The sequence below is a fragment of the Drosophila takahashii genome, chromosome 2L, assembly GCF_030179915.1.
Source record: "Drosophila takahashii strain IR98-3 E-12201 chromosome 2L, DtakHiC1v2, whole genome shotgun sequence".
NCBI classification, from domain to species: domain Eukaryota; kingdom Metazoa; phylum Arthropoda; class Insecta; order Diptera; family Drosophilidae; genus Drosophila; species Drosophila takahashii.
In genome coordinates, this window is record NC_091678.1 from 18,816,720 (window position 1) to 18,839,336 (window position 22,617).

Below are 22,617 nucleotides of genomic sequence, written 5' to 3' on the forward strand. Positions count from 1 at the left end.
ACAAACTGACAAACTGACAAACAGAATTAAATTTTCATTTTGGGAAGAAGAGGGAAATCTTATTTTGGCTATAACTTTTGAACGGAGCGTCGGATTTTGACAAATGACCCCTCATTCGACGGGTATTTTCAAAAGGAATACAACTAAAACATTATCCCCACCGGCCCCAACAGCTCCAAATTTCGAAATTTTCACTTTTTCACTTTCACCGCTCTCTCTCCCAAGCCAATTGATTTTCTTATAGTCTTGGTATGCAATCCTTTAAGTTTTTGCAATACCTTTCGATTGGTGTATTACTCATTACGATCGGACTATCACAGCAGATTTTCAATTTTGCGGCTATATAATAGTAGTCGCCTTCGCACACTCTCCTGGTGCGCTTCGTCACTACATGGACTGCCGTCCATAGTGATCTCAATTTGATTTGCCCTCAAATTTTTGTACATTTTCTCGTACTATTCAGCAAATATGTAAACACGTATATCAAGATTTGGAAAAAAAAAGAAACAATTAAGTTTTTTCAATGAATTTTTGTTTAGTTAAACAATTTTTTAAACATTTTGAAGTCCAAAGTAAATAAAGCTTTAATTGTTTTCAATACTTGCTGATTGTTCTATAATTTGTAGAGGTAGTAGAGGCATTAAAATAAAAATCATAAATAACCCTAATTTCCCTGGTTTCGAAGTTCTTAATTAATGATCAAATCCACCATAGTGTGTGATGTGCGATCAAATTTTTACTGTGGACGCCAGTATGTAAATATCAAATAAGTTTTATTGGAAAGTATGCAATCATATATTTTGTATTCAGATATTTTTCACGGCATACTTTTAAATGCCCCAATTAACTATGTAGTTCTGTAAATATGGAAAAGGAGCCAAACAAATTTATTTCATATTATTATACGATATTCTTATTGCTCCGTTGACATTTTTAATAATATATTGATAAGCTTAATTGTTTCTGCTGCAGCTAGACCGATATCTTTCCTGAAACATATCTGTAATAATTTCCTTAGATTACCTATTTTATTGTACAGTTTCGCCTGCAGATAGAATTTCTGTTTATTCCTATAAATATCGATACAAACATAAGAAGAATCTACCTATTAAAAAATAATAATATATTGATAAGCTTAATTGTTTCTGCTGCAGCTAGACCGATATCTTTCCTGAAACATATCAGTAATAATTTCCTTAGATTACCTATTTTATTGTACAGTTTCGCCTGCCGATAGAATTTCTGTTTATTCCTATAAATATCGATACAAACATAAGAAGAATCTACCTATTAAAAAATATCCACGGAAAATATCCATTGAGGTCGGCACGCAAAGACAGGGCAAAACTAAAGCGCATATCCTTCATGGCATAAACATTCGCAAAGGTCCACAGTTTTCCAGTTCGTTGTAACCTGTTGTGCTTGCTGTTCCTTGAACATATCGTCATCATTTTCGTGACAAACAATGGGTTCCTGACGTGGGTTCTATATTTGGGGTCTTCATATTACCTAATGCGTGTGCTAAATTTTTAAAGTGTTAAAATGTTGTGTCGCTTAAATCTCTCTCTTAAATCAAGCCGTCGATAAAAAAAAACAAATTTGAAAATAAGTTATTATTATTTATTTAGCTTTACTTAGTTTCTATCCTAGGAGTACTCAAATGGAGTCCATTTCGATTTTGGCGGCTCTTGCTGCCACAAAGTTGGCCACCTCGATGGGGACACCACCACCACCGTTGCTAGCCTCGTCACCTCCGCCGCCTTCCGAACCCTCCTCTGCACCTCCAACAATATCGCCGGCAACAATGGGTGGCTCAGTGGTTAAGGCGGGTGGGAAATCGTCCGGATTGTTGGGTGGTGCTGGAAAGCAAACCACCCGTTCCACTTCTCGCAGCACCTCTGAGTTTTCGGGATCTGTTTCGTTCAGCTTGATGGGAAAGCAAATGATGCCACCATCTGGATAGGGCTGAGGAGTCGCCTCGAATTCCGGGGATTCCTCACTAGAAACCGGCTCGCTTTCCCCCTCGCCCTGCCCCTCCTCATCGTCCTCTGTCAGGGGATTTTCGGGTGGAACTACGGCGGAGGCTTCACCCGAAATAGTGGTTTCATTCTGCAAAACACCCTCCTGCTGACCATTGTTAACGATGATGATCTGGCGACCATTTCCCTGAGGCGACGACTGGCCCTCCTCTCGATTTCTGTGGTACACATGGTGTCGGTGGCCGAACAGCAGATTGTTCATCATGTGACCCGCCAGCATTCCGGTGAGGAAATCTCCCGTTCCTGCGAGTTGTACGAAATAAGAGAAGGTTAAGGTGTCTTTAGTAACAAAACCATTTATAAACTTAGTTTGTCTAGAGAGGCGGTATCTCAGAAATCATAAAATATATTAGGTTGCAGTTTCTAAGGGTTTATTTTATTCCTTTAAAAATCCATTAGGTTTTCCTACCATTAACTTTATTCTTTTTGGACCCGTAAATTTCGGGATTCTTTTGAAAAAGCACGCAACGCAAAAACAAAAACCATTCTTGTGAGGCGTGTTAATAATAAATTATTTTCTGCTTCTTTTTTGGCTTATGATATAAATCACTCAGTGTATTTTATAAAGAAAATCACTATGTTTTATACTTTATACATTTTCTTAATAATTCGTAGTTGAACCAAAGCGTGTAGATCTATTCAACCTCTTTGGTTGAACTAAAACAGTTATACGTTGCAGAACTTAGAAAATACAAAATCTTAAATATATTTCTTAGATAATTTTTATTCCATGTGTGGTGTAAACTATTTATTTTCGGCAAACATTTTGAAGTTAAACTTTATTCAATTGTGCATAAATGATGGTATCCTAGTGCCAGTAATTTTTATTTTCCATCGGATACTCACCCGTACCGCGATTCATTCCCACAGGTGGTTGGGCGTAGTACACCGCTCCCGCTGGCAAGGCCTGCGGATTGGCGTAATATGTCCCGCTTCCTTGGCCAGGATACGACCCGTAGCCGTAGCCCGGAGGCATCTGCTGGCGCGGATAGCTGGGTATCTGCTGATTGGACGGCATCTTCGGCTTGGGTGGCGCGGGCGGAGGCGGCAGAGGTTTCGGCACCGTCATGGCCGTGTGAACTGGCGAACCGCTGACCACCCGCCGACCACCGCCCGACGAAGAGGGCTTCTTGTACTTGCGCCATCCGCCGAAGAGTCCCCCAAACGATCCGCCGCCACGCCCCCTGCCTCCACGGGCTTCGATGGGCTGAAATACGGAGGCTGCGATGAGCAGCAGGCTGAGTGCCAAATACGAGGATCTCATCTTGATCGCGGCGAATATACAAATGATCCCTACTGATCGAGTGGTGCGGACGAACTGGAGGCAGGCGGCACAACTGCGACGCGTTTATCCGAGGAAAGTGCAAATGCGTGGGACGATGCCCTACAATTGTCGGAAAGAGCATATAGCTATTGAAGATAAAAAGTGTTAGTTCTTAAAGGTCTTATAGATTGTACATTAAATCAAAACCTTTGATGAGTTTTTGTGGCAAACTGTTTTATATTCCTCTAAAACAAAAAAAATATAATTACAATAAATGTATGTTTAAAGAAGTATTTGAGTTTTAAGTTTCTCTGTTAAGAGTGTGTGGCGAAATATTAAATTTAAATAATATAGAAACAGGTAAACATGATTTACCTTCTTTCTTAAGTATAAGAAACCCATATATTTTATTTGCTAAGCATTTTGTAAAATATATTAAAAAAAAATTTCAAAATCTCGGTAGGGTATTTGCATCACTCCTCCATCCATTCGCATCCAATCGCATCTCACGTCGCACTCGTCTATCAGAATTCTGACAAACACTTGCCCGTGGGCCTGTTCCCCTATCACTGGAAATTGAATGAGTGTCGCCGTGTAATAATTCAATTGCCGCTAATTGAGGCAGGCTCGCAAAGTTCTCGGATTATCTCTTGGAGCCCAAAAAAAAAGCGAAAATCTCATGTTCTCGGGCGATGTTGAGGCCTGCTGCTGAGGCGACGGCAATTTGCCAAATGTGTCGCATCAAGTTCCATTACGGCGGGAATTCGAATCTTTGGCCGTTGGGGACTGGCCACTCACAAAAGATAAATAACAACTGAGGAGTGATAAGCGGCGTACTTGGAGCTCGTCACGTTGACGATGATGACGACGATCGCTCATGAACCTTATGATGACCCATTTCGAAGGCAGTGCATTTGCATCTGCACCTTGAAGACCGTATGCCATTGGAATCCATCATGTTGTTGCCAACCAAGTGGAATTCAAAAAGGTGATAGAGGTAAATAAATAAATATTTTCTGAACTGAAATCCTTTTATAAAAACTTAGTCACCTTGGGCAGCGTCTTCAAATAAAGTATGATTTTAATAAAACTACATTAACTGTTTAATTTGTTAATTATGGAGTTTGTTAACCTTTCAGCTGTGGCAAGTACTCGTGAGGTTTGGGAATTATCAAAGACTTACAAATTTTTTCCAGACCCGCTGCGCACTTCCGCAGGAATTGTATAGAAATACCTCCCAGATTTGTGGTCTTGCGAGGAGTACAATTAGCTGCCGATCGTTTGTCTTCCTTATAAACTACTTGGATATTTTCTTTTGCTCATTTAAATTGCCTACGATATCAATTTATGGCTTGATAAGTGCGTTTTTATTAATGGCATACTTTAGTCTGCTCTTTATGCTTACGAAATATTTGTGGGTAATATTATGTATCACATTTTCTTTTTAATTTATTCTCGACTTTCCATAGTTTCATGCCAAATTTTGTGACGCTCATTGAATTCGCACCCATGACAATGTTTGGTTTTAGTTTCCTTGTCTTTGGACCAAGTATTTTTCTATCTTTCTACAACAGTGCCTGGATGATATGCGATCCTCAGAAAAATCACCTGAGTCGCTTGCAGTTTGCCAAAATGGTGGGAGACATAATAAGATACTTTGTGTTTGGAGTTATGGCTCTGAGTGCGCAAGGATATCGAGCTGAAGGAGTCACCCTTTGGTCCTGCATGTCCTTTATTCTGACCGGAATGGGCTACCTGTATATAGTGACCAAGAAATCATACCATATTGAGCTTATGGACACTGACTTGTATCTGATTAAATTTCGGGTAACTGTGTTTTTGTACACTTTTGCCTTGGTTCTGCTGGTGATCATGGTCGTCTCGCATGCTACATTTCAACGAAGCTTACTAAGAAATACCCCAAAGTCGCATAGCTATATGGATATGGAAAGCGGTGATGAGATACTGGGAAAATACCCAAAGCAAAGAGTGTTTTCCAGACGTCAGCTGTGGCTAAAAACGATTAATGGTTATGAAAATATGAAGGATTCGCATTTGGTTTACAGAGTTTTAATGGTGGGTAATCATCATTTATGTCATTATTATTATTTGATTTTAAAACCTTCACAGATTCCCATCTTCTTTCTGGTGTCCAATTTCTTCCCAGTCATATGCAAAGACCGCTTTCTGGTTGGCTGGAACAAATACGTAAACTGCCTCTGTTTGATCTTCCTGCCATTCATATGCCTGCCCCACGGTTTCAAGGCATTTAGCTGGCTAATAATCCTCTTGGTTTGCTGGGCCCTCGGCATTCTGACCTCTATATCCACTCACTCCTTGAGGCGACCCGATAATGTGTGGCTCCTCGCCCTCCTCGGATTGATCATCAGTTCGGTGGCCATGAATTTGCTTAGCCGGGAGATAGAGAATATAACCTGGCAGTATGTCAGCATACACTTCGATGTGATGCCCGATGTGACGGCCCTAATGTACTTTGGACTGGGTGAGATGTTCAGCGAGGTTATAATAGTGCGGTGTCTGCAGCAGAGGAAGCTGTGGGACGCCACCTTCGGAGTCGTTATGAGCATGGTCACCTATGCGATCTTTTTGGCCTTTCCTCTGCTTTTCTACCAGGGATGCTACCATCCCAGTTGCAGCGTAAGTCGATTGGGATTTTCTATATATTATTCAATCATATATTATTTTATCATTACAGCTTATTACAACCGCTTCAACCGAGACTGGCATTCATTTCGTTTTTCTGATCGTCTCCACCACTCTGCTGCACATTTCCATGAGTGGCTATGAGTTTCGCATATCCCTGTTTTTCTACCTCTTGACATTGACGGTTATTTATGTAACTCTTCAATGGATGATTCACTACGATTGGATGCTTTCCCTGGCCACCCTTCATATAGTGAAGCCCAAAAACTAAACCTTTCACATAATCAATGTACTTTTTGACTGCCTAAAAGTGTGCTTTATACTAACCGTTTCACTTTTTTATCACTTTATTTGACTTTAAGTGAATTTCCCTATAAAATGTGTAAATATTTTCCAAGCAAAGATTTCACTTCAAATTATGTTTACTCAATGGCCCTCTTCCCCAATTGGAAATCAAAGTTTGATATTAAGTCATATTCTTGGACAACTTTCTCAGCCTTTGGCAGACATAATCGCCGTAAATTATCATGGCCTATTGATTGCTGCCGCCCATTTAAACTTAATGCTGATGACGATGCCCTGACCAGAAACACGCACTTACTCCATTTACAACGTTTAGGCCTTTTGAAAGTCATTTATAACGGAATGCTGAGTCCAAGGAGCCCCGGAAAATGCGTCGTATGTCATCTGTAAGAGCTGAAATTAGTTCCAAGAGAAGGGGACCGGACTTCGGACAAACTTGTAAAATATTTACGAGCTCAAGGGTGCGTTGGGGAAAACAATCAGAATCGGGGCTCTGAAGTCCGATTATGAGTATGAGTGAGGAGCATAAAAAGTAACTACTTTGTGGCTTATGTGTGGAGTGCCCGAAAATATTGTTTGTCTATGTGTGGGTGTCGGGCGGAAACTAAAACAAAAGCGTAGTCTGCTTCTGGGCATATTTAAAGGTGTCTGGGTGTGCGTTCGTACGTGTATGTTGTGATTGTGTAATAAAAAATATCCAGCTGACATTTCGTGTCAAGCACCTTTTTCATTTTGGCACTTCAGTATGACCAAGTCGTCCAACTGGGCCAAAAGCCGAAAGGGAGTGGGGAAAAAGCCGAAGAAACCAGGGTGATGCCCATACCTGGGAGTTCAAAGGATATGTGGTTTTGATGTGGGTGTAGCATAGACGGAGAAATAATAAATATTAAAACAATTTTATGTGCCCAAAATAGGCATTTTTGGTTAGGCCTTGGAAACTTTTTTATAATTTTTTAATCTTTCAAGAGTGTTTATTCTTTGACAAATAGACGGGACTTACAATACTTTTAACATTTTGAGTAGACTAAGAATTTTATTTTCTTAACACTTTAATTGGAGAATATCTACAAGATATATAACATAATATATAATATAAATATATAAAAATATCTCTGTTTATATGGTATAATAGCATTTGGTATAACTCAAGAAAAACATATTGTAATAACTTTTGAAAAGAAATAGAGTACTAGGTATCTGTTAGTCGAACAACACACTTTTTTATTTTTTCTTGGCACTGGGAAAGATTGGGGTGATGCTGCCAAGGTTCGCTAGCTGCTTGAGTGATGACAAATTACATTTGTCAGATTTATGACCAATTATGAGCGTGTTATATATCACCCTGGCAAGGGAAGGGCGATGGCAGTGGCAGTGGCAGTGGCAGTGGGCATGGCCAAATGGCAGCCAGAGCCACCTTAATGGCAAGCGCAATGAATAAGTCGCCGTCGTTTGTTTGCGGTCTACAGCACATCCACATCGGTGCAAACCCATATAAGTCGGTCTAGGTTTGGTAATGCCAGCACGTTCTTAATGCTTTGCTACAATATCGCATTTCGCACATTTTCTCGCGCCCATTTCGCGTCCCCCAAATCCTCAGCTCATCAAAAATTGTACCGTACTTTCTCCTGTTTTGAGAAATGCTTTCGGATTTCTTTGGAGAAATGAATGGGCGAGGCCCTGGCCCCACGAGGAACACAACATATCGCGTGTCTTTATTTTCACACTTTCGGCTTGTATTATTTATGATTTTAATGCGTTGCAAATGGCCAGAAATCGCTTTTATTACACGCGCAGTTAAACTTCAATTACGGTCGCTAATCATAATGCATATGTCTTAGAGCTTAGAGCGAGGGCAGATATTTCTATAGTGATTTTATAATCTGGAAATTGAATTTGTTTATTCTAGGAATTTTAGTGAAATTTTTAATACATTTATTGGCTAAGCAAGAATTTTATGCATCAAAATAGCTCTTGAATAAAATAAAAACTTTTAATTTACTTTTATTGTTTAACATTTTAATATTGGGTATTTTTTTGTTCAGTAGATTGAAATACTTATGTACTTACAACAGATTAAATTCTTCAATCGACTCTCGTTCTAAATCATTCCCACATTTTGTTGTGACAAAACACAGAAGGCGCGTCGAAATATGCAAAAAAGGGGAGAAAACTCCCATAAAATAAGCGCCTAAGTGCGCAAATTAAAATCGAAAACCATAAATTATACAAAAATAAAAACAACTGGGGAAAACCGATGGGCGGTGGGTGGAAGGTCTGTATTCGGTAGGTGTGTTCGCCACCAGCTGTAAACAAAAACAACGGAGGCAAAAGCATTTTATGCTTCACTTTACAATTCAATCAGTTTCAATTTCCACCTGCCGAATACATTTCCGTTTTACAGTTTATTTCGGCTGGCGATGGCCAAATGCGGCCGGCTGTTTGTAATTTTTTAATTTCGACTTGAATTTCAAAATTCAATTAGTTTTTGCCACGCACACCCATGCCCACACACAGATACAGATACAGACTCAGATACAAACCGATTCAGTCAGGAAGGAAGAAAGGCATAAAGCAGTCAGCCCACAGATCCTGTGAAATCGGGGGTGGGGTAACTGGGCGGCGTTGGGGGTGGTGCACACCGCAGATGTCCGCCTGTGTCTGCTCTGGCATTGTTGGTTTCACTTTTTAGATTTATGCTTTTAGATTTTAATGAAAAGCCACATTTATGTAGATGCCTCCACACTTCCAGAAGCGAAAAGATATAGACTTAGTGGGAGGAGAGGAGACGATGGGGATAACCGAGGACTGAGGGAGATGCAAATTTTGTGGTCCTCCGTGGTTGTCAGGGGCTTGGGGGCTGCCCAATTTAAGCTCCATAACTCAGACCGCAGCGTGAAAGAAATTAGTTCAGCCGAGGGAGTTGGCTCCTCCTTCTTATCGAGCGTGAGAATCAGAGATTTGATTTGTGACTAGCCAAAAAAATACAGGAATGGGAAAGGCCAGAGTGTAGAGCAATATTCAATTTAAATTAGATCTCGCTGGATAGAAAAAAGAAAGTTATATCTTTATTTCAGACACTTTTTAAAGAAAACTGAAGACAAATATAAGAAAAATTTATAAAAATTTATTTTCATATTTTTAGCTTTAAGAAAAATAAAATATACGAAAATTTTTAAATATTTTTAGGTTTAAGTGCAAGATTTAAAATAAATTAAAAGCAATACTACTCTTACTCTTAGTTACTCTGAGACTTCTGCAACTAAGTGTAGTTAGACACAAGAAGTATATTTGAACTTTTCAATTTTTTTTGAAAATATATTTACCAACTTAAGTTTGGGTTTTTAACGTTCTAGTCCTTAAAAACAAAAGCATGACCATAAAAATGAGTTATATTTACTGGTACTGAAGGTATTTACTGTTTAATGTTCAAGTTTTGATGGGGCTCCCTAGCAAGTTTGACTTAGTAGAGTGCTCTATACTGCTCTGATTGTCCTTATCAATTACATAACTCGATTTTTAATGATCTCACCTCCTCGATTGCACTCATTAAAAGTAAATCCGATATACCCCATTGATTCGGTTCAATAATAACTGTAATACGCTTGATGAATTCGCACTTGAAAAACAATCTGCTGGCTGCCAATTAGGAGTAAAATTTGAAAGCGCATACGGCAAAAGCCGAGTGCGATTCACATGTATTTTTTCCCCGCCTTTGTTGCCTTTTCACTCGCAAATAAGCTGCAATATCTACGGTCTGCCAGTCAGTCGCCTGTCCATCTATCTGCACGCAACTGTTGCTGCTGGCAACTGCACGGCAGCAACAGCAATACCAGCAACATCGGCAGTTGCAACAGCATTGGAAACGCGTAAGCCGCTGGCAGCTAGTAGGCAGCGGCAAATAAACAGTCTAGGATATGTGCCACGCCCTCACCTCACACACACACAAAAAAGCACACAGTATCGCACGAATGCCACCGAATGTGCAACTCAGGGCACCTCCATCAGCAACATCTGCTGCCGTTGCTGTTGATACTGTTGCTGTTGCTGCTGTGCTGTGTTGCTGCTGCTGCTGCTGCCGCATGGCAACTGCACATTACCGTTTCGCAGTTTTTCATGCATTCATTTCAATAGTTAGCCGGACGGCTGGCAACTCCCTGAAAATATTGCCCCGACAAGAACAGTGCTCCGATGTGAGCCAGGCATTAAGGAACTTTCCAACTGCACAGTGGTCTAAAACGTAGTATTTATATGTTAATTCTAAAAAATACGATTTGATCTTACGATATTCAATAAACTTTGTTATTTTCTAAAAATAAAATCGCAAAAATCCTCACACTTAATGCATATCTTTGGGATTCCTCTGAACATTCTGATGAAAAGGAAACCCAATTCCACTTAAAATGAATTAAAATACTCTGTTGCCATATAATAGCTGTAGTCAGTGTACGACTGCAGGGGTTTGGGGATTCAACTGATAAATAAGCACACGTCGCATCGGGCTCCCTGGTGTCCCTGTCCCCCTTCTCGGGTGTCTTCTGTTCCAGCGCCAGGATGTGGAATGGCATGTGTATGTGTATGTGGGCCGTGGACCGCCTGCAACTTGACCCAGGGTCAAATGCAACAAGATGCGGTGCTTCGAGTGGCGATGCTGCTGTTGCTGCCGCTGCTGTTGCTCCCGGTGTTGCAAATGAAATTTTTCTTCAATTAGTTTATTTTCACACCAATGATTTTGATTTCAGGTCCGATGCCCCCCGTCCGATCCGCCCCTGTCTGTTGTTATTGCTGGCGTTTTTCCAGCATCCTCCAGTTAACGAGTGTGTGTATGTGGGGCAATTAAGGCGCGCGTAATTGTTGCCAGTTGTTGGATGATGCCGTTGCCGATGCAGATGCCGATGCCCCATGTTCATGCCCATGCCATGTTGGTGCCGATGCAACAATATCATTCCGGCCAAGTGAAGTCCGGCCATTTCTTGCTGAACATTGAGCATTTTGTTGCGAAGCGCCAATTTTCGATTGCCTTCCACTTGATGGACCGCCAGCGAAGCAGGCAAATGAAAAACTAAAATGGAAACTGAGTCTGAAAAAAATAACGAGGCAGCTGGAAGTGGAAATGATTGAAGTGGGAGCCAATTTGAGGAGTGTACATGCATAAACACGAAATCAGAGTGGAAGGCAGGTAGCGCCCATCACATTACCTTTAGTTGCTGGCCCATTACGTATACGCCACGTAAGGCGGCCGGGAATGAATTGGATTTGTCAGCGTGTGCGCAACTAAGAGATACTCGCATCAGCGGGAAAAGGACCTGGCATATTCCAGAAATGAGCATGCGATACACGTGCTGGCGCAATTTGTCACATGAGCCTCTAAAATATGCCCAGGGGTGTTTGGAAAAAGGAAGCCGAGAGCTATCAACCACACACACTTTGTGGCGCTTGGTAAATGTGTTTTAAAAACCAATATCTCAAAAAAAATCCCAAAGCTTAAGTTTCGATGGAAAAAGGTAATCGCGTAAGGTATATAAGTAATATTTAATATTTAATGCAAACTATAAATAAGCAATCAATTGTACGCAGATCAGAGAGGTAAATGTTGCAAAGGCTACATAACACAATTTATATTATTATTTTCTCAACTGAAAATTATTTTTATAAAAGAATTAAAATCAGATTTAAACAATGGTTTAATTAAAAGGGAAAAGATAATTTAAAAAAAAAGTATTACACGTGATTAGTTACTAATTAATTAATTCATTAATTAATGAAGGACAAACAAATAATTTAAGTGAAATATTATATCATTTTAAAATATAGATGCTTTATATGCGTTTTAATATTTTAGAAATCTTAAGATTTATAGGCGGTTTCGTTACTCGGAACCGTTTACGAAAGCAATACACATTTAGATGGCAGGCAGCTTAGCGTTGCGAAAAATATGAAGTCTAGCTTAGATTAGATGATTTTTCAAGATAAACGCAGAGAGTTGGTAGGCACTTTTCGGATCCAAGGGAAACGCCACCCTTGTATATTTTCCCCAGTACGGATATGTGTATTTAAATAAAGCAATCAATAAAGTGCCAAAATACATTCCATTCGAGCTGTGAAAGTTTTCAATTTCGAATTTTGATTCTGCGTATTTAAATGTGGGTCTGCGAATTTACTTGCTGCTGTTTTTTGTTTTACACAAACACACATGGCGTAGACACCGACATAATTTAATTTCACATGCCTTGGTAGCGGTAAACTTTTGTGCCTTTGCCCTCGCGTCTCATTTGCAAATTTAAGTTATGTAGATTATAATTAGAAAAGTTTTTGGCCCCAACAAGAACTTTGTTTACAGGCAGGCAACACCAGGCCCACCACCCGCCATTTCCCGGCGCTTTCCCCTGCCCCGCTCATAAAGTCATAAAATTATAGGTAAACGCTTACGTGCATTGCCGAAAAAGCTTTTCCAGTCCCGTGAAAAGCGAGTGCCTGGGGTCGCTGGGCAATTTAAATGGGCGGGCTAATTAATTACCACGGAATTAAAAAAGGTTTGCCTACTTTTCGCCATTTGAAAACACAAAACTCGCATTGAGCAGTGCGCATAATATAAATTGCGTGCAATATGAAACTAATCACTTTTAATTGGCCCACAAAGAAAATCAGGGCAATGAGAGAAAGTCGAGAAGCATTTTCGGGTCATCAAATAGGCGGAACCATTTTTGAAAATTATGCTTGCTATTGAACCAACCGAAAGGCCGGTAGCCGATGACTTAATGATCCGATAAAACTCAAACTACCGTATAAAACTCATAAAAGACAAGTTTCTGCCACTTTATAATTTTATTTAAAATTTGACGTACAGAAAATGTCCTTTTCAAAAATCTGTCACAATATAAATATTTTATCTTTCCTTGCTTATATTTAAAAAAAAATGTTATTATATTTTTTTCAATTAAGAAAATTATTAAAAGTTCTCAAAAAATGTTGTTTATTATTTTGGATAATTATACCAAATTTTAATGGTTCTGTAAATTCTTATCATATACGTATGTTAAACTCAAATGATGTTTGTTTATCCACATTTTTGGGTAATCTCATTTCCCGTGCAAGTGATTTTTCCACACTAAAAAAGAACGCAAAGCCGCAAAACAGGCGAGCAAAACATACGAATTATCCATTACGTATACGACGTGTGGTGAGGCGGACCTTTGTTATTGGCATTGTCTGCTCGATGCGCTGATTTACAGCTGTTTTTTTGTGGCATCATGTTTTTGCCGTGTCTTTTGCACCTCGCGTGTTTGCCGATTTTTTACGACTCACGTGCACGCATAAAATGCGCGCTTTGTGTCTGTCTGCGTGAGCCGTGTTAATTATGCTTTTAAGCAAATTAGCCAGTGCATTGATATACGCGAATAATGCGAAATCGATTTTGGCGAGCAGGCCAATAAATTACCCACAAAACAAGCGCAGGCGTCAAAACAGAAATCGACAAACAAAAAACAGGTGCCAACATGTGTGTAAATTTGCGCACTTTTTTGTGCGCTTTACCGCAAAGGAATGCTTAAAGCCGGTGTGATTCTTTAATTTATTTCACAATTCGTATTTGCTGCTTGCTCTATTTTTATTGTCTGTGCCAGGCTGCCAGCCTGGCAATTTGATAATTACAAAGGAAATCCTATTAGCGCCGCTTATTTATGCTAATTTCGTTATTTTCGCTTAATTTTTAAAACATGAGTGCCCTGTTATCTGTGACCCCGAAGGTGGGAAGTTCGGGGGAGGCAGTCTTTAATTTCATTTAGCGTCTCTGACAGCATTTCAAAGGCGGCCCAGCACGCACCATTTTAAATTAAGCAACGCGTACATTATAATCTTATATTAGACGGAGGAGGACACAAGACGCAGGACGGACAGGTGGATCCTGCTCACCTGTTCATACGAGGCGGCCGTGTCGCCTTCAATTATGTCACATGCGCACTGCGTCTTCATCTGCGAGACGAGGAGCATAACAATCACGATACACACGCCCTAGATTGCCATCTATTAGGGGCAAATGTCCTCTGCCTCAGCCATGTCCTTGGCAAAATTCAGTTGAATTTTTACCTTTCTCACTTTATGCGATAATTTGGTGACATGAATAGATGTGGAAATTTCGTACTTGAAAATTTCTCGTGGCCTCTTAATTGGCAAACCTTATTAATATTTAATTATGCCCGATATTCTGGGAATATATTATTCTATTTTTTCTTTTTAAATGGCACTCAAGACATCAACCGAAGCCGGGGCTAATTGAACTTTTTAATATAAAATCGTGCTGATGTGAGGAAAATAACTTGGGTAGTGGGTTGAAGACACTTCAAGCGATGCGAAATGATTCTGGGAATGAACGTAGAAATGACTTCAGTTGAAGGATAATATTTGAAAATTTAATAAAATATATAGGCAGGTTTGGGTTCTACAAAAAGATAATCTATCTATGAAATCCATGAAAAGGGCTTTTAATCAACAGCTTGCATTGTGGAGTTTAATTAAATCCACTCGCTTTTCGGTAGCTAATTTCATATGCCCTTCAACCAATTACCCATTTTATTGCCAGCTATAAAAGTTGACTTCGGTAGCTTAAGATTTTCCGCTCTTCTGGCCAAGATCAACAAAATTTGCCTCATTGTTTCAATTTATTATTAACTTTTATACCTTGAACGGAACTTTATTTACCAATAAATGTGTCGGCTCCCGGTCGTAGCTACTGGGCAAATTTTATAGCTTTTTAAGCCAATTTCCGTTAACGCCCCAATTGTTGGCCCATTTATGCCTTGTTGTCAAAGTTAAAGGTCATTAAAATGCCGGCCTGTGTCCCGACATAGTTCCTCATCCGATTTGCCAGCTTAAGGACATTCCGCCCGGCTTCGGCAATTGGCTCTGGCTTTACTCGGATACTTTTATTCTCTACCCCTTCGCCTTTTTGTTTAAACAATGTTGAACTACAAGTTGAAAATTTCTGAGAAACCGGAATCCAGTGTTGGGGGAAAAGTGGCAAGCTACTCGTGCTTGATTTAGTTTTAATGGCAGTATCTCTGGTTGCTGTGCTGTTGCTACTCTTTGTATTTCTGGGAAATGCTTGGCATTTTATGACGAGCTGCAAAAAGCTGGAAAAGCTGCCACAGGACCCGAGAACGTAGAACCTCGTCGCTCGGTACTCACATGCAAGCCCTGATTTTGTCATCCCAGCCCGGGGCTGGTGAAATAAAAATGAGCTACCGAACTGCGACGACAACGTCACAAACCCAACCGCCAACTAGCCAACAATAACAACAATACAAACCTGGCGAAAGGGGCGAGGACGAAACAACAAAAAAGAGGAAAAATTACTAGCATAATAACGCAAATATTTTACGATACACAACAACGAAAACAACAAGACTGGGAAATCAGGGAAAAGCCAAGAACTTAAGTAGCTCCAGGCGCGCAAAGAAACAAAGTAAATAAAATGTTCCCTTATTTTTCTAGAACCATATTTACGGTGGTCATGTTAACTAGTTAAGTTAAGTTAAATAATACTATAAATGTATTGTAATCAAATTTGTGAAAAAAGTTTTAAAGATTCGAAAATTCAAATAAAAATTAAAACTTGAATAATAATATTAATTTTAAAATGAATTTTGATTATTAATATTATTCTCTGAACTTTTTTCTAATATTTCACAAATTTTTAATATTATATTGTAGAATTTGTAGCCACAAAAAATAAACAAGGCGGGATCAAATCGATATACGCATGGTAACCTTTTGATTTTTACCACGCAAAACTGGTGAAATTGTGTTACCACACAATATCAAATTGATCATCGTTTCATATCAAGTTTTTTTGTCTGTAGTATCTGAGTGTTTGGGTAGAGTAATAAAGTTTCGTCATGGTAAGAACAAAAGTATTAACTTTGTGATTTTTTTGTTTCGCTTCTTATTTATTTGCTGCTGGCGCACGCATAACTTGCATTGAGGTTAATTTTTGCTGGGGAAGTGATTGGAGTGGGCGGTGGTAAGTGGGTGTAAGGGGTTGAATGGTACTGATAGATTGCAGCCACCCCAAACCAGCTGATTGTCAATCGCCCGGGGCGGAGACACAATCAGTTGCGCTCGCTCTGGGCCAATGACGCTTCATTTAAAAAGCAAATAAAATTAAAATACGCACCAACGTACATATGTGTGTGTGTAAATGTACGCGTACGTTTTTTCGACAGATCAAACAGTCGAATTATGGGCAAATACGTGTCTGCAGATTCGCTGCGACTTCGCCGGGCAAATTAAAAGCAAATATCGCTGGCGAAAAAATCAATTAAAATCAAATAAGGCTTTGGGTAAATATGCAGCTGATTTAAAATTATTTTTATGTGCAGGAACGGCAGCTGATCCCTTTTCCTCCCCACTCCGTCCCTTGCAATCCGGGTCTCATTAAAGCACACAAATTATAATTATTGAAAGACCCCACCAGATTGAGGGGACCAACGAGCCCCCAGAATCTGGAATCCGCAGGACCGCCGACACTCGATAGTGTTTCAATGGATGCCACTCGAAACGGCATTCCATTGACCGCCCCTGCCACGCCCTCAGCGGCCTCGCCAGTCAAGTGCCATCGAAGGGGGAAATGCGGAAATCGAGAATATCGGGGGGCTTAAAGATGAAAACTCAACGGACTCCGATTCGAGGGCAAACAAGAAAGCGGACAATTAATAAAAATGGAATTTACTTTTATATGTCTCGACGCAAACTCTCCACTTTCCGCTGTCACTCAGTCCTTTCGGCAATGGCAATGTCAAACAATCCTTGGTCCTTTCATGCACTTGTTGGCAAATTATTCCGCATCTCATCATAATGATAATTGCGTGGAGTGAGTGTCAGAGTCGAGAGCGAAAATGTTTTCGCCAAGATTGTTGAAATAATCGATTGACCGTGCGGCCGCCAGTCGGCGAGTGATTTATACCGAAAACAGTCAATCAAATTACGGCATCAGCGTCGGATGAGGAAGGTCCTGCGAGAAACAAAGTACCTTTCAATGCGCCGACTGATTGAAGCCTTTGTTGATCAACATCCTGTGGGGAGGAGCTATTATTTACTTTAACAAAAAGTGGCGAAAAAAAGCGAATAAACGGAAAATAAGGCTTACAGCTCGGACTGATTGTCTTCTTTATTGATCAATTCTTGAACAAACTGTTTAAGTTGTCTTCAACGCTTTTTTTTTGGATTTTCATGATAATTTGGTTAACTTTTCTTAAAAATAAAAAAAAAAGAACTAATTCTCCCAATTCAAAATGGATCGGGATGAAGCTTTAAGTTACATGATATTTATATATTTCGAGCATAATATTAGAACAACATAAAATCAAATTTATCAACGTTCCATATAAAGTTTTTTGGATAAACATCTTCAAAAATGTTGCGATAAGAGAGCCAGAAATATGATTAATTCCGAAATTAAAATTTTAATTAGTTAAACCTTAGTTTTTATTAATTGGTTATTTTTAATAAATCCGGTCCAAAATTATTTCTATAACAAGACAAATATTATACAACTCTTCCGCTTACAATTTCGCCAACAATTAAGCAAATTTGTATTGAAATTGCCTCGCAAGTGCCAGAAGTAATCTTGCAAATGACATCAGACTCTGACTTTGCCTTTGTCATAAGTTTCGCCGGTTATTTACTTCGCCAGCGACATCTCATTTGGTTATCTCGGATCCGCCAAGAACAGCCTCCTTTTGTTTTTTGCCACATTTATTTGTGCCCAAACCTTCTTCACTTGACCCAAAGTCCGCTTAAGTGGCTCAAAAAATAAAGGGGCCAAAGAAACTTTTCTGGCCGCAGCGAACTAAAAATTAAAATTAAAAATTATTACACGCAAACCTTTTTTTTCGCTGCCTTCCTTCCTTCTCAAATTACGGCGACAAGGTATTCGGCTTAGGAAATGGGCACCTACCAGTCAAACAAAGGCCAAAGGCAACCCTTGGGCAAATAATACTTAAACCCTCATTAAAGGAACTGAAAAGTAACGGGGAGGAAAAAAAGCAAGCAAATGAAAAGCAGGAAAAAATGTCACCCTTGCTCAGTTAATATAAACAAAGAGCGGCAAATACGAATGCAAACTTGCTAGCAAGTCAAGCAAATTTGGCCAATTTGTTCTGTTCCCGTTTCTCCCCTTTCCCCAACAATGTAATTAAGTTTTGTTTGGAATTTTTCTTACGCCTTTTGTGCCGGACACTACTTGGCGAGTTTTACATTTTACATTTTCCTGTCTCTCAGTTCGGCAAATAATTTCCGGCGGAGTCCAAGCAACTCGTAAATAGTTTCGGGAGTGGGAGCAAGGCCTCAGTTGGTTGAGTTTTCCGTGAGTTTTTCATGAGCTTTCCCCTCGCTCTGCGCTGCGGTCTCATTAAGCCCGGCTCTTTAACGCATTAGGGTGGCAAATGGGCTTTAATTTAATATCTTCTGTCAATGGGCCACCAATAATGTGACGGGAAAGGGCGCCAAAATGACGACAGGCGGGTCAAGTCAGCTCTGGTCCTTCGTCTGCGGTCCGGATATCTCTTTTCCTTGTCGCTGGTCAATGCAAGCCATAAATAATTCGCATATTTCGTTCTGTTTTTAAATAAAAATGATGAAATTATGCTACAGCCTTGGATCTGCAAGGAACAAGGGATACTCTTAAATTTACAGCACTTAAATCAATATTTAATGAAATAGTTTTGAAAATTGGTCCTATACTTAAATAAACTAAATCTAAGCATTTTATTTATAAGCATACCGATCGTATCTGGAAAATCTAAAAAACATATGGCTTTCTGTGTGAAATTCATTTAAATAAATAAAGGACTTTTCGAACTACTTTTACATTTTTATTTATAAGTCCTTCCAAAGATCTAGTGGCTATCAATTCGTTTCGATTGTCACGCAGAGTAGTAAACTATAAATGCGTATGAGCTCGCATGTATGTCCACTTTTGTCATCATGTATTTAATTACTCAGGCAGTTTTCATTAAATGTGTTTGGGTCCCGCATCCTTGCTGACCACCCAGGACTCACTCGTCCTTCTCCCGCCTTCAACCGTTTCGACCATAAAGTATGCGAAATATCTTCCAATTATTTTTCCCCGTGAATTGCATGTGCATGTGTGCGTGCATGTTTGTCCATGTGTGAGTTCAAAGTGTTTGGGCAGCAGGCGGCCAAAAAAGTGGGCAAAAAGTAGCATGGCCCGGGCAAATAAAGGAGATATGAAAACTTTCTGCTGGCATTTCCCTCCCTCCCATTTCCCTATCCCCTCGACCGATCCGTTCACTGTAAATTTGAGTTGAGGATGCATTTTTCATGCGTTAATTTTTCATTTTTAATTATTCGATTATAAAGACCTTAAATAATTGAAAGCCTGCCCGGCGGCAGTCACGTGCTGCAGGCCAATAAAAGTACACGACAGTCGTGTTAAAAAAGCGAAGAGATAACAAGACTTTTCGACTACGTGTTAAGCGTTAAAGTATCTTAAAAGGTGAATTAAGATCGTGTCAATGGGAATTGTACTAAAAAAACACGCTGGGATCAAATCGATATGGGCATGGTAAATTTCTGAGTGGGAAATGAGTGGAGGGGAGAAAGACATATTCGAAATTCGAAGGCATACCAAGTCAAAATTGACACCACATCAAATTGATCATCCTTTCAAATCATTTTTATTTTGGTGTAAATGGCAGCATGGAGAATCATCTCGAAAATTACAAAATGCTTTAATACAAAGCCAGTAAATATAAACAAGGATGTTATATTAAGAAATTTACTTAGAACATACATATATGCAACTTCTTCACCCAAGGCTTAGCTCTTGCAAATATGTTTATTCGCCAGCTTCTTTTGCACTCAAAGCCAACTCAGGCCACAAAGTCGCAAAATATTTAAGAGAGCACAGAATGCACGAAAACAAGAGTGAAACAAAAAGAAGGAATTACCAACAAACAAGCCCCAAAAATACCAGAAAAGAGAAAGCAGTGCAAGGTATGGCATTTTATTTGGCACTCGAGCAACTAACTTTATAACGAGTGCAACTATTTTCGCAGTAAATAAGTTTGCTAAAAAATCACCGAGCACGGACCATGGGCAACTATTTGTTAACGTTTATAAACTAAACTAAACTAAACTCGATGCTTAACGAAAGGAAAGCGAGTTGCAAAGGCGGACCAGCCCCAAAAATTGTTGGGCTACACATTATTTTTACGAAAATATGTTGCTAAAAATGCAAGCACAAGGCAAACATTTGTTTCGCATATTTGTTGCCGTCCCCCGGCTCGGAGTGTGTTTGTGTGAGTATATCCTTGTATTCGTTTATCTGTGTGACGAAAAAGGACTAAACTATGTTGCCGCCGTCGGCACTCGCCTTGAATTTTCCGCAGGAACCGACGTCAGGGGAAATCTTGCGCCAATAACTTGCAACTGCTTATGAGACGAGCCGGAGAACTCGACAACCGCGCGACAGCCATATGAGTTAAAGTGGGCGCTCGATTGGGGGGCGTGGCAATAAGCTCCTGCGGGAGGAATGCTCCACGAAATATGTGGAAAAATGCGCTAGTTTTTATGCGCATTATTGTGCCACTCGGAGCGCTCAGCTGCAAGAGCATTCGAGTCTGCCCCGAGGTCTGGTTTCCGTTTCCGTCTGCCCCAGGACCCACACTGAAAATAAAGGAGCCTTATGTTTGACCCATCAATATTATATTATTTTGTGTTATATAATGTAATTTTGCATGATAAATAGAACAACTTTTATGATGAAACATTTACAATACAAACATGAAGCCCTTTTCACAATGTATTTAATTTTAAATAAATTAATTTGTGATTTATTTTTTAGTAATTTTACCTGCATTGTATTAAAAGTGAAATTTATACCATTACATTTCAGAAACAAATTCTCGGACTCTTTTTCAGTTGTTGTGGAATCAATTGTAGACACTAAAGCAATAATATTTAGTCGACACATTACATTTTTCAAAATGTTTAAAAACCTTTTTTGAAATATCATAGTGTAAATTTCCTATTAGGAAATTTCGTTTTTATTTTCTGGGGTTCTTCCATTTGTAGTGCCGATGGTTAAAATGTGGTTGCAGTTTCTTCCCATAATTGCCCGAAGCTTATCGCAAATCCAACAATGTTTGAGCTAAAAAAAATATTCCAGGCGCAGAGCAAGCTAAAGGAAAAATATCCGAGAGCAAATTTATGGCCGGATTGCTTAAAACTGTGCTTAAATCCATTCTGAAGAAACTGAATTCCGAAGAAAAAGTTTTCCTTATAATGAGGGCAAAGTCAAGAGGAATCTGCGGATTTCATTATCGTTGTGCTGGCCGACAAAACTAAATGCGACTTGATTGATTGTTCGGTACACTTAATTTAATGAATTATTTAAGCAAACGAAAACAAAGCTAAATGCTTATAACTTTTTTGTCCTTTTTTATCCGACTTATTTTTTTTTTTAGACTTTTTTGAACTTTCTTGTGACTTTGAAGGACAGCGCGAGACAGAGGAAATAAACCATTAATAAAATGTTTCATTTATTCATTCATTTATTTGGCCATTCTCTGTACGGCTGCGTGTCTGCTTTTCCGCTTGATTAACATAATCCTCCATTTATTATGAGTATATGTATGTGTGCAGGGGCCAGTGTGTGCGTGCGTGCGTCGCTGTGATTTAATTATGTAATAGTTTGACTGAAGTGGACTTTGGCCTAAGCTGCGTGCTGTCATTGTGCCTCATTGTGTGCGGTATGTGTGTGTGCTAGTATTATTTTAATTGATTTGTTTTGCTGCCTGGCTGCTGTTGGCCTTGTCTGCTCTTGGCCAGGTCCAAACACAGCCCGTAGACGGCTTAGTTGAGTGCTTCAAGCCGCAGCCTGATTGCGAAATGGTTGAGCTACTTGATGAGACATAAGATTGGATTTCTCCATCTGGTTGAGATATGAGCAGTTGATAACTGATGGACAGAACACGCTGTCTAGTTAATTAACTTGTCTTTTAAATTGACAGAAATTATTTTAGCACTTATTATTTAAAGTAATTCTCAGCTGACATTAATTCCACTCATGCATGTCGCTCCTATTAAGCTTTTTTCAGCAGTTCGTGCTTTGCCCCTCAGCAAAGTATAAATGAAAGTCACAAAAAGTTCCAAAATCCTATCTCACCACCCCACCACACGTAAACAAACAAACAAAAAACTGTCAAGACTCTAAATACTTTTGAATACTTCTTTTCAACTCGCCGGGAATAGAAAAGAAGGAGTCCCGAAAAAAGGAAAACAATAAATAATATAAATGTGCAAGGAATTCCAAGAAATTAGCATAATTTC

General features: G+C 39.5%; 3 protein-coding genes across 3 annotated transcripts; 2 read left to right on the forward strand and 1 right to left on the reverse strand.

The window, feature by feature from the left end:
- Window positions 1–1,606: 1,606 nt before the first annotated feature.
- LOC108066966 (uncharacterized) lies at window positions 1,607–3,341 on the reverse strand. Its single transcript, XM_017155772.3, has 2 exons — window positions 2,886–3,341; window positions 1,607–2,282 (listed from the first exon to the last, which is right to left on the reverse strand). Exons 1-2 carry the CDS (start codon window positions 3,301–3,303, stop codon window positions 1,657–1,659), a joined length of 1,044 nt encoding a protein of 347 aa, XP_017011261.2. The 5' UTR covers window positions 3,304–3,341; the 3' UTR covers window positions 1,607–1,656.
- A 1,009-nt stretch (window positions 3,342–4,350) lies between these two features.
- On the forward strand, window positions 4,351–6,372 carry LOC108066960 (mitochondrial sodium/calcium exchanger protein). The gene is made up of 5 exons (XM_017155768.3): window positions 4,351–4,447; window positions 4,500–4,717; window positions 4,773–5,379; window positions 5,434–5,961; window positions 6,020–6,372. The coding sequence occupies exons 1-5, from the start codon at window positions 4,421–4,423 to the stop codon at window positions 6,236–6,238; spliced, it is 1,599 nt and encodes a 532-aa protein (XP_017011257.2). The 5' UTR covers window positions 4,351–4,420; the 3' UTR covers window positions 6,239–6,372.
- A 643-nt stretch (window positions 6,373–7,015) lies between these two features.
- LOC108066959 (uncharacterized) lies at window positions 7,016–9,232 on the forward strand. Its single transcript, XM_017155767.2, is given in 4 exon segments — window positions 7,016–7,080; window positions 9,085–9,109; window positions 9,112–9,189; window positions 9,191–9,232. Coding segments are annotated over 4 exon segments (210 nt in total).
- The last annotated feature ends 13,385 nt before the right edge of the window (window positions 9,233–22,617 follow it).

Bases quoted from the DNA above. Each gene is read 5' to 3' on its own strand.
- LOC108066960 (XM_017155768.3), top strand. From the start codon at position 4,421: ATGGAGTTTGTTAACCTTTCAGCTGTG. The intron at 4,448-4,499 runs GCAAGTACTCGT...AATTTTTTCCAG, and splicing joins TTGTTAACCTTTCAGCTGTG to ACCCGCTGCGCACTTCCGCA. The intron at 4,718-4,772 runs GTGGGTAATATT...GACTTTCCATAG, and splicing joins TTTATGCTTACGAAATATTT to TTTCATGCCAAATTTTGTGA.
- LOC108066966 (XM_017155772.3), bottom strand. From the start codon at position 3,303: ATGAGATCCTCGTATTTGGCACTCAGCCTGCTGCTCATCGCAGCCTCC. The intron at 2,283-2,885 runs GTGAGTATCCGA...TACAACTCGCAG, and splicing joins GGGAATGAATCGCGGTACGG to GAACGGGAGATTTCCTCACC.